The sequence below is a fragment of the Tinamus guttatus genome, unplaced genomic scaffold (assembly GCF_059628265.1).
Source record: "Tinamus guttatus ecotype Peru unplaced genomic scaffold, ASM5962826v1 Tinamus_guttatus_pri_ptg000197l, whole genome shotgun sequence".
Lineage (NCBI taxonomy): Eukaryota > Metazoa > Chordata > Aves > Tinamiformes > Tinamidae > Tinamus > Tinamus guttatus.
In genome coordinates this window covers 6938204-6953711 of record NW_028288731.1, presented here as the reverse complement: position 1 = coordinate 6953711, position 15508 = coordinate 6938204, and the positions used below count along the sequence as shown (strand labels likewise).

The 15508-nt window shown below is 46.3% G+C and overlaps 1 protein-coding gene across 1 annotated transcript in view; it reads left to right on the top strand.

Annotated features, from left to right (window-relative positions):
• HECW2 (HECT, C2 and WW domain containing E3 ubiquitin protein ligase 2) overlaps nt 1–5945 on the top strand; it is an 82128-nt gene extending 76183 nt beyond the window's left edge. Inside the window, exons 24-28 of the mRNA XM_010219794.2 lie at nt 208–354; nt 1065–1179; nt 1887–1972; nt 2413–2525; nt 5834–5945. Coding sequence (XP_010218096.2) covers nt 208–354; nt 1065–1179; nt 1887–1972; nt 2413–2525; nt 5834–5945 — 573 coding nt within the window. The remainder of the gene's footprint in view (nt 1–207; nt 355–1064; nt 1180–1886; nt 1973–2412; nt 2526–5833) is intronic.
• Nucleotides 5946–15508: the final 9563 nt, after the last annotated feature.

Sequence of the window (15508 nt, the reverse complement as noted above, 5' to 3'; positions counted from 1 at the left end):
ACAACACCTAGATTAGCACCTACATTATTCTTTACATTTTGTGCTAAATATGGTCTTGTGCGAAAAAAGAATGTTCTCTCATTCCATATATTCCCATTTGTTTAAAGCTGACCTTGGTTAGTGCTATTAAAGAATTGCTTCAACTTAGACCTTTTAACTATTATAATTATTTTTTTTTGTAATATTTTGTTGCCATCCTCTTCTAAGATCACAGAACGAGAGTTAAAGCCAGGAGGTGCCAACATCGCAGTCACTGAGAAGAACAAGAAGGAATATATAGAAAGAATGGTGAAATGGAGAATTGAGAGAGGGGTTGTGCAACAGACAGAAAGTCTAGTTCGTGGTTTCTATGAGGTAAACAAACAAACAAACAAAACAAAAAAAAACCCCAAAAGCTTAAATTTAGTATACTTTTGTGTCTCTTCAAAATATCTTTCTCCTCATATGCATTTCCCAAACATACTGTCCCCAAAAGCAGATTAATACGCAGCCAGAAGTGCCCCTGTACGTATCTGTATGTATGGAAATGCCACTGTTAATCACGAGCTTAAATACTGTGGTTATCTTTATAAAACCCTCGACAATATAGTGGATCATAACTTGTGTGCCCAACAGTGAATGCTGCAGAAGTGACCAAGGTCTGTCTTCTTTGGGCCTCTGAGATCCCCTGAGCACACAGTACATGCCAGGCTGAGCCTAACCGAGTAGACTGTATTTCAAGGTATTGCTCTTGTATGTTTTGCTTTGGACAATGAAATTGAACGCAGTGATCTCAATCTGCCCTAGAATAGTTGAGTATTATTTGCTAATAAACTTTTTCTACCAAAAGTGAATGAATCTGAGTGAAACCTTGAACAAAACTTAATGGCCATACACCCTAATACAGGGTGGGAAAATTGTCCATTGATTTGCGTTTAAAAGATAATAATAAAAAACATCTTCTTATTCATGAGGCAAGCCAGTACGTTACCTGATAAATTTGTTCATAACAAACAAGCCTGTTTACAGGAGTACAAAAATCAATAATTGAAGAAATGTTAATGCACATTTTTTTTATTTTACAGGTCGTTGATGCCAGGCTCGTGTCCGTATTTGATGCCAGAGAACTGGAACTGGTCATAGCTGGAACAGCAGAAATAGACCTGAGTGACTGGAGAAATAACACAGAATATAGAGGAGGTAACATTATTTTTTAATTGCTCACTCACAGTGTAGAGGAATCTGGAATTACTGAAAATTTAGGACACTGATCCCATACTACAGATACAGATATGTTATACTTTCTTTTGTCTGGACAACGTAGAAAATGAACGAGGCCTCTTCACAGAGGGTGCTACACTCACTAGCACCCTGGCAGCCTACAACTCAGACACTGGAGTCAAGTGGAAATAGCAATTATGCTTTACAGAATCTGCCTCTTTTCCTCTCTTAAGAAAAAGTAGAAGCAATCCCAGGTGACTGCAGCTTGGCCATTGAGAACTGTGGAGAGCAATGGGAAGTGGAAACTATTTTGAGAGGTGTTTTGCAGCATCATTTGCAGCTTTAAATATTTCAATGATCTTTTTTACGCAGCTATGTATACACATATATTTTTGTGTAGTTATTCTTTACATACACATATACATATTCCAAGAATCGGCTCCTGTTCGGGATTGATTAATGAAAGAAATGCTTGCAAAAGGAATTTCTTTTTGTCACATTTCCTGCATTATTTGATTTTTTTTTTCCTCAGGAATAGTTTTCTCTCACTTTTTGTCTTTTGCTGCAACTGGATAAGAAATATGACATTAATAGCGTGACCAGGCCTGAGCTAGGAGAACTTATTAGTGTTCTCTCAAACATTTTCGTTGCCCTTAGAGGCATAAAGCCTATTGTTGTTTTAACAGGTTATCATGACAATCACATTGTAATTCGGTGGTTCTGGGCTGCTGTGGAAAGATTCAACAATGAACAACGACTAAGACTTTTACAGGTAAGAAACCAGCTGATCTATGTAGAAATATTGTGTCATTTAAATACTAAACTAGTTTCTGTCTAGGTTTATAACAACTCAAAATTATGTCAATGTTAGCTAGTAGAAATAGCTTGATAACCTTCAGAGGATTACTGTAATAATTTTAAGTGACTAAAACTCACAGCATATATTTTTATTATTTTATAACTTAAAAATACACCCGAGAATGAAGTACTTGATTGATTAAAAATATATTAAGGCTCGTAATGAGCCAGAAAAGAAAAACTGTTATTGTTTTTGCTGCTGAATAGAATTGGGGCCTGTTTTCCCTGAACCTGGAACTAAAGCAGCTTTTATTACTTGCCTTATTTGCCAGCGCCGTTCCTGCGCGGCGGCGCTGCGGTGGGCAGCCTGGTCTAACCGCGTTTCTCCCCACGCCGCGGCGCTTGCGCGCACAGTTCGTTACAGGCACGTCCAGCATCCCGTACGAGGGCTTCGCCTCCCTGCGGGGGAGCAACGGTCCGAGGAGGTTCTGCGTGGAGAAGTGGGGGAAGATCACGGCTCTGCCGAGGTACGACGGCGCGCGCCGATCGGAGCGGCGGTGCTATGGCTGGGGGTGCCTTAGCCTGTTAGCTCTGGGGATAAGCGCTTTGGAAAACATCAAAAAGTTGTTGAAGAATATGTGATGCCTTATGAGATGATTTATTTCCCTATTGTTGCAGTGTGTGATATATCCATGTTTCTTTGTGCTCAGTTTTTCCTTTCATAGAGATGGACAAGGCACTGTAGTTGTAGTTGACATCTGGATTTTAATGTTGTTGTGTAAGTTAGAATATAATTTGCTGTGCTCTGCTTCAGCCAGGTAAGTCTGCTTTATAGTTTGATTCTGATTGACATATGGGCTAGCTGCGATTCAATTTTAAAAGAAGCAGCTTTTATTTTTAATTATTTACAACATCAACATTTGAATTCTAATTTAAGTGTACGTAACAAAAGAGACTGCGGAAGTCTTCCCCTACACTCTCTAATACTGAACTCTCTGCTTGCAATAGCAGGTACAGCTTGCAGAATAGAAAAGGTCAGTTCATGCCTGAAAATGATGCTCAGAATTTCCCCTGGAAGGTTATGAGAGCCCTGCCTGTAAGGTCAAACTGCTCCCTGTGGAGCACAATGCAGGAAGGTGCTGAGAACCTGCACGGCTGCAGGGTGCTCAGCGGGCGCGGGGAAACGCCAGCTCTTCCCCTTTATTCCTAGGGAATGTGTCGTGCCTTGAGAGTTTAATTTATGATTCCCTCGTTTAGAAAACGTTACATTTTGTTTCTGTAGGTTTTGTTTTGTTCTTGATGTATTTTATGAATATGAGAATTAAAAGAAACAAGACTACACTTTAAAAAAAAAAAAAAAAAACCCACCGTCTATGACAAACGCGTGGGGTTGCCACGAGCTGGCAGTTGTTGCCATCCATACAAGGAGCCTTGCTCTCACAGAAAATAAACGACCTAAAAAGATCTGTTACTTGGAGTTTAGTTTAGCTACTACTGTCCTTGGTGCCACTTTTACTCCCCTTTTTCCTCATCACTTTGTACATTACACTAACTCAATAGGCAAACTGTAATTCATGCAATTTATTTACAGGTTGAGAGGTTAGTTATGTTCCAGGTAGCTTTTATCGCTGCGTATTTTATAGGAACTGATTTAAAAACATATGAACATGCACATGCAAATAATATTTTTGTCATATGGCTGGGCTTTCACCCATTTCACTGCTGTAATGCTGTTCAGGTTATAATGAATTGGAGATCTACTGGAATTCCAGTCTATAGGAACCAGTTTTCTGTGTGTGTTGACATATAATGTGAGTAGAGGAGGATGAACAGCTAGCGTCCACGTGATCTGAAATGTTGAAACGTTGGGAAAATGCTTTTCAGAGAAAAATCTTTCTTACTGAAGATTGACACTGCTGCCAGCTAGGGTGAGAAAAGCATATATTTCTTCAGTAGACCAAAATCTTAACTTTTTGTCTTTTTTTAATAGCTTGGTTTTCTGAAGTAGGTGATTGCATTTTCAAACTTACCTTGCAAATTCAGATAAAACTCAATTACCACTTCCATAATAAAAGCAAGCAAGGTACCTTATTAGTATGAAACCAGTTTGTAATGAATCCCCCTCTCATTATATACCGTGTATAGCCCACACAGCACGACCCGAGCTCTGACGAGGGGCTGTGAGTGCCACGCGGCATGTGGTTGTGCTGCTCGTTGCCTCAGACTCCTCTGTGGTCTGCACGGAGCTCCAGGGATCACTGAGGTCTTCCAGCCTCCTTGGCAGTTTTGCTCCAATTCCCCATTTGCTTTTTATTTTTTTTTTTTTGCCTTTTCTTTGGGCCGAGGGGGAGGAATACAATACTTACGTTAAGGGATTGCATTCCTGATGTTGAGACTGATGCTGGTGGCCCTCTGTGAGTGCCTTTCTCACGCCCAATATTTTTATGACACCGTAAAGCTGTTACTTCAGCGTTACCTTCCCTGGGATTTGGGATGAACTCCTGTGTTCTTGGCACAGCCAGCTGTAAATGTGCTCCGTGGAAGGTGGCACGCTCTGACCTGCAGAAAGCTCTGCCATAGACACTCACCTTGTCAGCGTAAATGAAGAGCTGTGTTTGCTGGTAGGGGACTCGCCAAGTCCTTTCATTGACAGTATACATTTATACTTGCTATGGGTCATGCTCTGAAGGGCAAGTCACTGCTGAAAAAGTTTATCTACTGAAATGTATTAAAACAACCGTAAACTGTTTTATTGCAAAAGAATGAAGTGTTTGTAAGCAGAGACCTACCAAGATACTGAAAAGTTTTCATCCTCTACAGTGAACATCTAAAGTGAGATTTCAGTTAAGAGCTTTAAAGGGAAGAAGTCCCCTGCCCAGCATTTCTTCCTGAAGAACCTGACAGATGAGCAGTTATGTTACCTATTTCACTAGAGCAGGCTCGTCCATGATAGGGTTTTAGGTGGAATTAACCTTCACCTGCTTGAGGTCAGGCCGTGGTGTCCCATCCTTCTTGCAAGAGCAGAAACATTTATAATCCCCCTTTTGGCTTGCTGCAAGAGGTTGCAAGAGTCAGTTCAAAGTGCATCAAAAGACTTGAGGTGGGCAGACTTCAGAAATAAGATGTGTTTATCCTCTTAAGAGCACGCGAGAGGTACGTGCACGTTTCCATGTAGCTACAGAAGGATTTGTTCTAAAGGTCGTTCTAAAGGCCACATCTGTAAAAGCATAAATCAGTGATAGGAAGGAATTACTGATCCAAGGAGTCACTGCCCAGGAGCAGAGTCCACCCACCAGCTGAGGAATTGAGCAGGGAAGAGCGACGGGTTTCTCTGTCCTGTGTGAATGTAGAATTGTTTTATGCGCATTTCAAGCACTTTTTTTAATACTTTCCTCAAATCCAATAACTGTATTGGCCTGTTTATGATGACCAATACAGTAATCAAGTGTCATCAGTGCAGAGAAAAATGTTACTTCTCAAAAGATGCATTTAAAGCCAAGCTTTCAGGACCTCCTCCTCAAATTGTACCATGTTTTTTTTTTTATTTATTTTTTCTTTTCTCATGCACATTCAGTGGATAAAATTTACATCGCCCCTTTTGACCTGTTACTGTGGTTCTAAAGACAAATGCGTCTCACTGGATTATTTTAATTAGAAAAGTCAGATGACACCCCATTACTTTCTCATGAGGAAAAGGCCGCTTGACGGCAGGTTTTCTGGAAGACCGCGCATCTCCGCACAACGTGACCAGGTGTGTGTTTCCTTTTGAGCTTTTCTGGTTAACGTACTTACTGGCCTCTTCTTTCTCCCCTCCTCTCCCCTTCCCCTCCCCAAGGGCTCACACTTGTTTCAATCGTCTGGACCTTCCCCCTTACCCATCCTTCTCTATGTTATACGAGAAGCTGTTGACAGCAGTGGAAGAGACGAGTACCTTTGGCCTCGAGTGATGCCCCGGCCACAGTGCCCAGCTCGTGGGACTTTGCGGATCTCTCTTCTCCGAGGCGGAAGGGACGTTTGTGTTGGATTTCCTGGAGGAAAGCTGTGTCACCGTGCAATTCCAAAAACGCCATCCTGGGCGGGAGCGTGCGAAGGAGCCGAGGGCCCTGCGGCGGGGGCAGTGACGCTGCGCGGGGGGAGCCAAGTCTCGCAGCCCGCAGGATTTCAGGACCGCCAAACTCGTTACGTTTGTGGGCCGAGAGACGCGGCCCCGCATTGCGATCGATGTGGCCTGTACCTAACCCACCTGTACCAGTGAACTGGGGGCCACCAAAGCTGCTGAATGTAGAATTCAAGTCAAAAGGTGAAATCATTCAGCCCCCGCACTGCATAAGTGAAAAAAATATACACCATAGACTTTTTTTAAGTTTCGTAAGGGTACATTATTTTATGCCATATGTTATAATAGAATATCCAGTACTTGCTGTACCTAGGACTACGAGTGCCTGCATGGCTGCACCATAGATTTCAGCTTCCCGAGGCAGAAGCGAATTGGAAGGAGAGGCTGCGGCAAAGGATGCCGCAACGGCGGCCTGCAGTAAGGAGGTTTGTGGAACTGTGTATGCAAGTGGTGTGTATGGCAAAAAAAAAAGAGCTACTAGAAAACAGACTTAATAAGACTGATTTTATGCTTTATACTGCATGGAAACTATTTTAAGAAGAAACTAGCGATTTACCACAGCATATCAGGAAAAAAATCCTTACACAGTGACTTCTGTTTATTTTTATAGGTTCATTATATTATGTTTCTTAGAGTGTAAACAGGAAACAAGCAAACTAAAAATGCTATTTCTGTTTTTGTCACGTTCCATGCTTAAACAGGCATTGTGCTAATGTTTATTCTTTAAGCACTCTCAAGGGAAAAAAATGCCTTTTATTTTTATAAGGGTAAAAAAAACTCCCGAAATATTTTGCACTGAATGTACCAAAGTCGAAGGGACATTATGATCTGACTGACAGCAAACTGCATCACTATCAAGTATCTATAAAATGCTTAGGAACCAGGCTTTCTTCACGGTGCCATGTCTATCGATATCAGGACTGAGCACATAAGTAATAATTTTATAATACTTATTAGATGTGATATTGTAATATGCATTTATTTTAAATGCATCTGGGTCATTTTTCATGCATTGGGTAACTTAATGCAATGGAGTTTAATACTGATATTTCATACGTTCCCCGCAACTTTTTATTTGTACAGCACCATAACACACTGGCTCACCTGGAAATCCATGAGCAGCCTCCTCCCAGGTGGAGCACGATGCCACTGGTGTCCCGTGTCAGTGAGCACCCACCAGACGTAACCTGGCCATAGTCTTTTTAAGCCTGTGTTTTCTCTGATAAGTAGTTTTCTTATCCTACGTCGTTTGACTGAGTTCTTTTTTTATGGCGCATCCCACGCTGCATGGGCACCGGTGTGTTTGTGCTTCCTCCTGCGGAGTTGCCCCGCGCTGGCTCGCATCCTTCTTGGTACCGTCCTTGGGATGGTCCTGCGGAAGCGGCGCGCGGCTGCGTGCGGGTCCCGCACGTCCTCCTCTAGGGAACGCGCGGAGTCGCACGTGGACACTGGATGGCAGGAGCCTCCGGGAGGGTCCCGCTTGGTCCTGGCTTGCTGGGCGCCCCGGCGCGGGGCAGACGTCGTCGGCAGAGGCTGCCGGCCCCGCGTCCGCGTCAGGGGCAGGCGCAGCCGTGGTGGCGGCAGCCGAGGCTGAGGAATCCCGTCGGATCGCTGAGCAAATGCCCCCGGTGCAAAGGAAAACCCGCGTGCAAAATCCGAGCGAGAGCATCCTTTGACTTCAGGAGTAACCCAGCCTCTGCATGACAGCTGGAACTCATGCAAGGAACACGCGTGCTCTTGCCTCCTCTGACTGGCGCTAAGTAGCAAAGGAAAACCCAAGGCTGCCCTCCTCCTCCCACACCTCGACGTGCCCGTCGTCGCTGCAGCTGCATGGCAGGGGGCTGGTGCACACCTGGAGCAGTAGGCAAATCCCCCTTGCTCACATCCCCCAGCATGGCTCGTTTCACACGATCACTTCCCTGAGTAACTTTGGCACTCGGAGCAGAATGCAACTTCTGTTGGTTGAGGGACAGCAGAGTTTTGATTTTACAGTACTGTGTTATTTGTGGTGATTTCCCAGGTGGAAACTGTACCTACGAGCTTTGAACCAGAAACTCTTTGGAATGAAAAGTTTAAATATTTGGCACAAAAGAAGTTTATACAAGTCTGCCTTTAAGTTATGCTTTTGTACAAATCAAAAATAATAAATGCATCTGTCAGTTTTTATTTATATCTACCACACACATTCGTTCTGTATTTATGCATCTCCAAATAATTGAAGTTTAGTTGTCGCAGTGTAGGATTTTGTAAAGATCTGACACAATCACCAGTGCGTCAGGGAAGAAAAAAGCCCAGAAAGGCTCAGATCCACGTAGTATTTGGTCTGAGAAGATCTGAGCAGCGGCTGCCGCCAGCACCATGTGTGGGATAGCGCCCTGGCAGAGGCGGCGCGGGGCGGTCGTAAGCGACGTGGTCATCCAGTGATGCTCCTTAGGAGCACCGCCAGCAGATCAGCGTGCAAAGGGATCCTCTTAATCTCGAGTATATTGCAGTGTAGGGTGTAATTCAGCTGCCTGGAAACCGCTCCACACACACGCCATCCTTGGTATTCTTTAAGCAAGTCCCTTTTTGTTTTCAAAACGATTTTTCGTTGTCTGCGCTGTGAGCCTACCCCAGAAAGGTGTTAATGTTGCTTGCAGAATACGCAGCTGGCGCACGGAGCCGCCGGGCGCCGCGTCGTCCCCAGCCGAAGCTGCCGAGGGCAGGTCACGGCGCGAGCAGCAAAGTCGCGTCGTGTTCAGGGAAACGGCAGCGCGCGGGCTGGAAAACGTCCTGGCGGGAGGGGACCTCTCAGAGCACCGGGCTGGTAGTTTGCTTGTGTTCTAATCCCTAGGAAAGAAAACAGTTTTGTGGTTTGCTCTGTAATTTCAATCTTTCTCAAGTCCACAAAAGCTCGCTTCCCATGTGAGGAGTCGCATCGCCTGCGCACCCCGAGTGACCCCGGTATTAACACAGCAGCTTGTTAATGGCTCCGGCGTTAGTGGCCGTGGGCGAGCAGCATGCGCGGGGCTCCCTGCCAGGGCGGGAGCGCGGAGACCCTCGTGCCTTGTCAGCAACTGAAACTTGTACTAACCTATACTAGCAACTGCGTTGATCCTCCCACTGGTTTTATGTGGAAGGGCAGCTTATTCCTGTTAATGCTAATGGGGATCCAGCACCAATCCTGTCTCCAGTCATAAGATCACAGGCGTTTGCCTCAACGTGAACCGTGCAGTATTATCACTCAGCCAACAGTCACTTCCCTTTCTCATCCACTGCTCCTCACCTTCCAAGGTAAGCAGAGTCTGCTCCAAGCAAAACACGTCAGAATAGCGGCTCCAGCCTGGTTTCTTGAACCGTTTGCGTTTTGCGTCCGCTGTGCAGGCCGCAGTCGGACTGCAGGGATGTTACGGGGTGACTAGCTGAGACGCTGCAGGCACCCAACCTTTACCGTGCTGCCAGGCAGCCGCGCTGGCTGCGCTAGAGCTAATCTAAGCTTTTTGCCTGGGTATTTTAACAAAGAGTTTAGGGGGTTACATTTGAAATTGCTGGTCTGCTGGAAAGATGAATAGAAGTTAGGGTGAATTCAATGTGGAGCCAAGCTCAAGTCCTTCATCCTTTATAAAAAAGATATTTTTTGAAGAGTGGAAACTATATTTTGGTTTTCAGGACATAGTGACGTTAGTCCATTCAGAAACTCATTGATCAGCTGCTGCATTGGTCTGACAGTTCAGCGCTAATCTCAGCCTAATCACTTTGAAAGGCAGAGGCCTGCAACGTCCCATAGCAGTGTGGTGTCCTGCTCCGGGGCTGCTTCCCAGAGGGTGCCCTCTCCCTGGAATTGCACGAAATCCTGCAGTCACCCCGTGCGGAGCACCGGCCGCCCGCACTAGCTATAGCTGCGGCGTCTGCCTAAGGTTGTGCTTTATCCTTCTGCTGAGAAGGAAACTGGTCTCCCATGCAACAAGCGTAGCTCCCCCGGCCCAGAGAGCCAAGGGCCTCAGTTATTCTGAATCTAGATCTTGTGCGTGAGTTAAGGTGAGCTAAGGGCAAATATCTCTTCATCCAGTAGTCACAGAGGTTACTTAGAAAACCAACACTTGGTATCCAGTGGCTAGATGTCCCTTGGCTTTGGTTTTGCAACGGTAACAGAGGTGGAGGTTCCAAACCCCGGCGCGGGCAGCGGTGCTAATAGCGGTACAGGTGGCTCCCGACGCGTCCGCACCGTGTCCCTTCAGCTGCAGCGCTCATTGTAAACCAAGAAAATGGTGATTTTTATAGCTGAAAAATACCGACTCCATTAACTTCTCTAATAGTATGAATCCAGATAGCAAAAAAAAAAACCCAAAAAACAAAAACCAGATTTTGTTTGATGTCATATTCGATTGCAGGGCTGATGGCAGTGAGACTTTCGAGCGGAGGGGTTATAGATTCCTGCCTGAATAAACGAATAAATCTCCAAAGCCCCATAATTTAGGCATGTAATTATGGGCATTGTGATGGTAAGGTGTGGTTGATCCACAGAGAAGGTGCAGTGCATAAAACACAGCCCGTGAAGACAGGATTGCCCGAGTGGGGACGGAAACAGGCTCAGCCTTTGCAAACGGCGCCTAGGACACCGGGCAGTGCTGAGCCCGGCTTGCACAACAGGGACGCGCTTGCTTCAATATTAAGGTAATACACCCAGCAAAACTGGCCCTTAATCCTGAATTATGGTAATGTTGCCTGCACACGCAGCAAGATATATTTTAGCTTATTTTTAATCTCACACAATCTAAAATAGAAGATCAGAAAAGTAATTCCCCTGGTAGTTGTTTTTGTCCTTTTGGTTTTGTTCTCTTTAATTGGTCTGCTCAAGAAGATGAAGGTCTCTCGCTAAGACAAGGGTGGTGCCTGGAAGTCTTATTTTTGTTGTTACAGTTACTGTGTTTATTGCTTGCTGTCCTGGCAAGCTAATCAGTACCTGATACAAAGTTCAATCATCACTACTAATGGTAGCTTTTCTTGTAAGTGTCCTGGGCCAAATCCTAGTTACCTAACCTTTAGGTGTGTGAAAATGCACCTGCTGCTTTTGACTGGTGGGGTTGTGTTATGGCCATATGAAAGCCATGAAGTTTCACAAAGAGAGTTTTCTCCTTTTTTTGCTGTTCTGGAATTGGCGTGGAGTTTGTGAGGTGTGTTCTACGTACTAACGCAATGATGAAGTTGGCTTTGGCCAACTCTCACCCTCTAGTGAGATCCTAATTAATTAAAAAACAAAAATACTGAGAAGGTAGGAAGAATTTCAGGGTCTGGTTCTTCACCTTGAAGAAACCCAAGACAGTTGGATGAAGCTGAGTACACAAGTCCAAAGGAGAATTCTTGGCAAGTTTACTTCTTCAGCGTGGTAACTGAGGTGGTAGGAGTTCATGCGACAGTAAGTAAGTCGCAGACTAGAAGACAACGAGTACATTGGCCCTAGTGCTGCAATGGAGGAAGAGGCTGCACGATACCAAGTGCATCAGTCATCTGAGGAGGACACATTTCCTCCGTGCTCTCGTTTTCCTTGAATGGCATAACCATGAGGGCATCCGTGAATCTGCATCCGCAAGGTCACTGGTTGTACAAGCAACTGAATATTTATACTCGTAAGGGACAGCACAGTGCAGAAAGGGAAGAGTTTGGGAAAACAGGGCACCGAACGGAACGTTCGCTAAGGGAAGCTGGTGCCCCCCGGTCTTCTTGTCCTTGCGAGACTAAAGCTTTGGTTTTCAGTGTGTTGGGAAGTGCATGTAGTTTTACGAGTTTTTGTAGTGGGGATGCAGGCATCCAGAATCTAACCGGTGTATAGGTGCATCTCCCTCATTTTTGACAATTACTTGATCTAATTTTATACCAAGTTCTTTGTTTTTAAAGAATTTCAGGCACTGAAAATATATAGTGCGTATTTATTTCTCAGCTTTCAAAAGAACACAGTGTATTTTTAATCCTTTCCATAGTTTTCAGTTTAGTGTCCACAAGACTGTATATCAAATATGATACCAAGTTTTTTTCTATCTTTCTACAAGACTATTTAAGTTTCATCTGGATTTGGTATATGTCTCACAAAACACTAAATGGGGAAAATGTGCTTCAGGCATTAAGATGATGTATGTCCTTTTCTCCATTTGCATTGCATCACATTTCAGTTTATTTTGAGGCTGGGAGAGCAGGTATGAAATGTGCTGTGTGTCTGACCGGGGCATTTCACTGTGCCTGGCTTCAGGGACTGTATAAGGACTATATAAGGTTTGACTGCTCACAGATTTGCATAATTATTTACTTAGTTGAATATTGGATTGTTGTGTTGTATTTCCTGTTACTCAAAAATGTTTGGGGAAAAGACTTTTTCTGTGTATAATTTTATTTTCATACTGATATCTATTTTGTTTAAGACCATGTTTCATCATGAAATCACTTAATTCAAAATAAATCTTCTTACAAAAGCGCCTTTGGAAGCGTACTCTTATTGTGCCCCTGAATGTATCATTAGCATCCTTTCTTAAATGCGTAGCCCTTTTCTGTAGATCGTTCTACATTGTATGCAGCAGGTTAAAACACTTGGAGAATCCCCCTGATGATGCCACCCCTCACATCACCTTTTCTAAACGACGTCTGGTGCCTGCAGGGTTGGGCATGGTGCACATGGTCATTTTAGAAGCAGAGGAAATACGGATTCTGCAACAGTACGCATCCTAATTTGAACCAGAACCACATTGGGAACGAAGGCCATCATAAACTAAACGAGCAAAGCACGGGACGCTACGATGGATGTGCTGGAGGAGCCAGCCGAGCTTCTTGTCTTTCACTGTGCTTGTTCACAGCATCAGCTGCGCTTGTTAAATCCCCATAACCAGAGCTGACTTGACACAGCAAAAGTTGGCTTTTAAAAACACGTGTATTAAATAGAACACCATTACCTGCGTGAGGGGTGGGCACATCCCATGCCGAGGTCATTTCCAGCACTACTGCAGATACAGCAGGAGATGGCACATTGCTTAGGAGGAGCTATTTATAAATGTCTATGTTATTTGTACCATTTACAGTATTTGGGGTTTTAGCTTGGCATTGGTGATGTTAGGCTTCTTCAGCTACCCATGCTCTCATAGATAGGTTTGGGCCATGGGGTTATCTCTGTGGCTTTGGCTTTTTTTTCTTTTCTTGCTTATTTTATTCCTGCAGCAGGAATTTATTCAGCCTCGGTACAGGAGTATCGCTGCTCAGACAGGCAGTTTTAAGCTATAACATGCGATGCAGTGGACCAGCAGACCTCCCCGCCAGCCTGCTGCGCGCGGCGTCCGGCGCGACGGCGTCGTGCTCCTGCAGCAAGCGCACAACGGCGGCAACGCGGCACGACTGCTGCATCTGCTGCTGCTCGAAGGCTGCACGAGCAGCGGCCGTGTGCAGAAGACGTGGCCCTTTTCCCATGACTTTGGAGCTTCAGGGCACCGGAGATGCTCGGGGAAGGTTTTGCTTTGTATACAGGATCACACTAGTTAAGGACACTCTGACTGCTTGTGGCTGTGCCATGTGAAGATGGACCAGATCTTGCCTTGCCAATGGCTTGTCCAAGGAGTTATTACAAATGGCTTGGAGAAGAAGTCTTGGGGAGTCTCAGCTTCATTTATGTGGCTCTTAACTAACTAGTGTTGTCTTCTTGTCCTTTGCCGCAAGAACAAAGCTAGCTGCTGTCTACAACAACCCCGCGATAGGTCTGAGCTGAAATCAGCAATGCTGGAGGGAATAAAGATAATAAAGGAAAGCAAGAGGAAGTCAGTGTTAAGAGTAGGGATTCTGAAGCTAATGTATTTGTGGTATTTAAAAAATATCAACTAATGACCTTCACCTGAAATTCTAGCAGAACCAATTTTTAAAAACAAGCTGAGTGCAGGATAATAAACAGAGTTCACAATCCTGCCCCGCTGTAACCTTCACCCTGCCATTCTCCCTTCTCCACCCCTGACACTCACTGTTGTCTCTAATTAAAATGCCAAAGTCCTTGGGTGGAGGCCCACCAATTACACCCTTCTCGGAGTGCCATACGCATGCAGCGCTTCCATGGCACCACACAAACAGACAACAAGGACTGCAATGGCACTCCCATGTGCTCTGCAGCACTTGCTTGGCTTTGGGCACTGGAAGGGAGAGCACAGCAAAGCCTGGCCTGGAAAAGATCTGTGAGGAAACACAACGAGCTAGGGAGACCAACATAAGCATTGTCATTTATTTCTGGCACTGTGTGCTATAATAACCTAAAGCATCTTAATTGCAGTCATCTTTTAATTTTACTCCTGTGGGTCATGCGGCACGTCCGGAATGCTGCCCGCTTTTCATACTGTGCAAAAACCTCAACAAAACGAGCCTTTTCCACGCATTGTGCATTTGTTTTATTTGGCAAAGCTCTTTGAAACCAGGTTACAACGAAGAACGGGTTGAGGCTGCGGCTTTGCACACAGCCAGCCAAGCTCTGGCAGAGGCGTGAAGTTTTGACTCTATCAAAAACATCCACTGCTCAAAATGTTCAAATCATAGACAGAAGGCCCAGCCGGTGGGAGTGTGTCTCTAAAGCAGCAAGTTCCCAGCAGGTGGACGTTATTGTAGCAACACTCCCTGTGCATTCACTATGAATTGAACTGCACCCCTTACCTCACGTTTATGAGGAATCACCTCAGTAACCGCGGGCTAGCACCGCCGCGGAGCGCACCGTGCCCAGCACGCAGCAACCGCCGTCCTAACGGCGGGCCCGGGCACCGCCAGCGGCCCCGCCGCAGAGCAGGGCCCCGCTCTGGGGCGCCCCTGCCCTCGAGCACCGCCGGGCCGCGGGCAGCCGCCCTCGAGCACCGGGGACGCGCTGCGGGCAGCCGCCCTCGCGGCAGAACAGCTCCCTCGGCGGAGCGCGGCGGCAGCGCGTCGGGGTGGCTCTGCAGCCTCAGGAAGGGTCTCTGATTAACCTCAGGAAGGGTCTCTGATTAAAACCGACCAACAAAACCCCGAAGTGTTAAGTCTTCTCGCTGCTGTTCTCCTCTCCTTTGCCACAGCCGCCGCCGCCACCTCAGGGAGACAACATGGCTCCCCCGGCGGGCCGCGCTCCCGCCCGCTCGGAAGCGGCTCGCCAGCGGCTGCGACTCTCCACGGGACTCCGCAACGAGGAGGCCGAGCCGGGCCCGGTGCCCCGCGGAGGAACCAGCGAGACCCCCTCGCCCGCGGCACCTGCCGCTGCCGCCCGTCCCCCCGGCCCTGGCTGCGGCACCGCCTCCGGGGCGCGGGGGGAGCCGGGCGGCGGCGCCGCCTCATTGGGTGAGTCCTTGACCAACCGGCGGGGCGCACGGCGCGGGCCTCGGGACGCCGATTGGCTGCGGGTGCCGCTGGGGCGGGCCGCGCCGCTGCCGCCGGGGC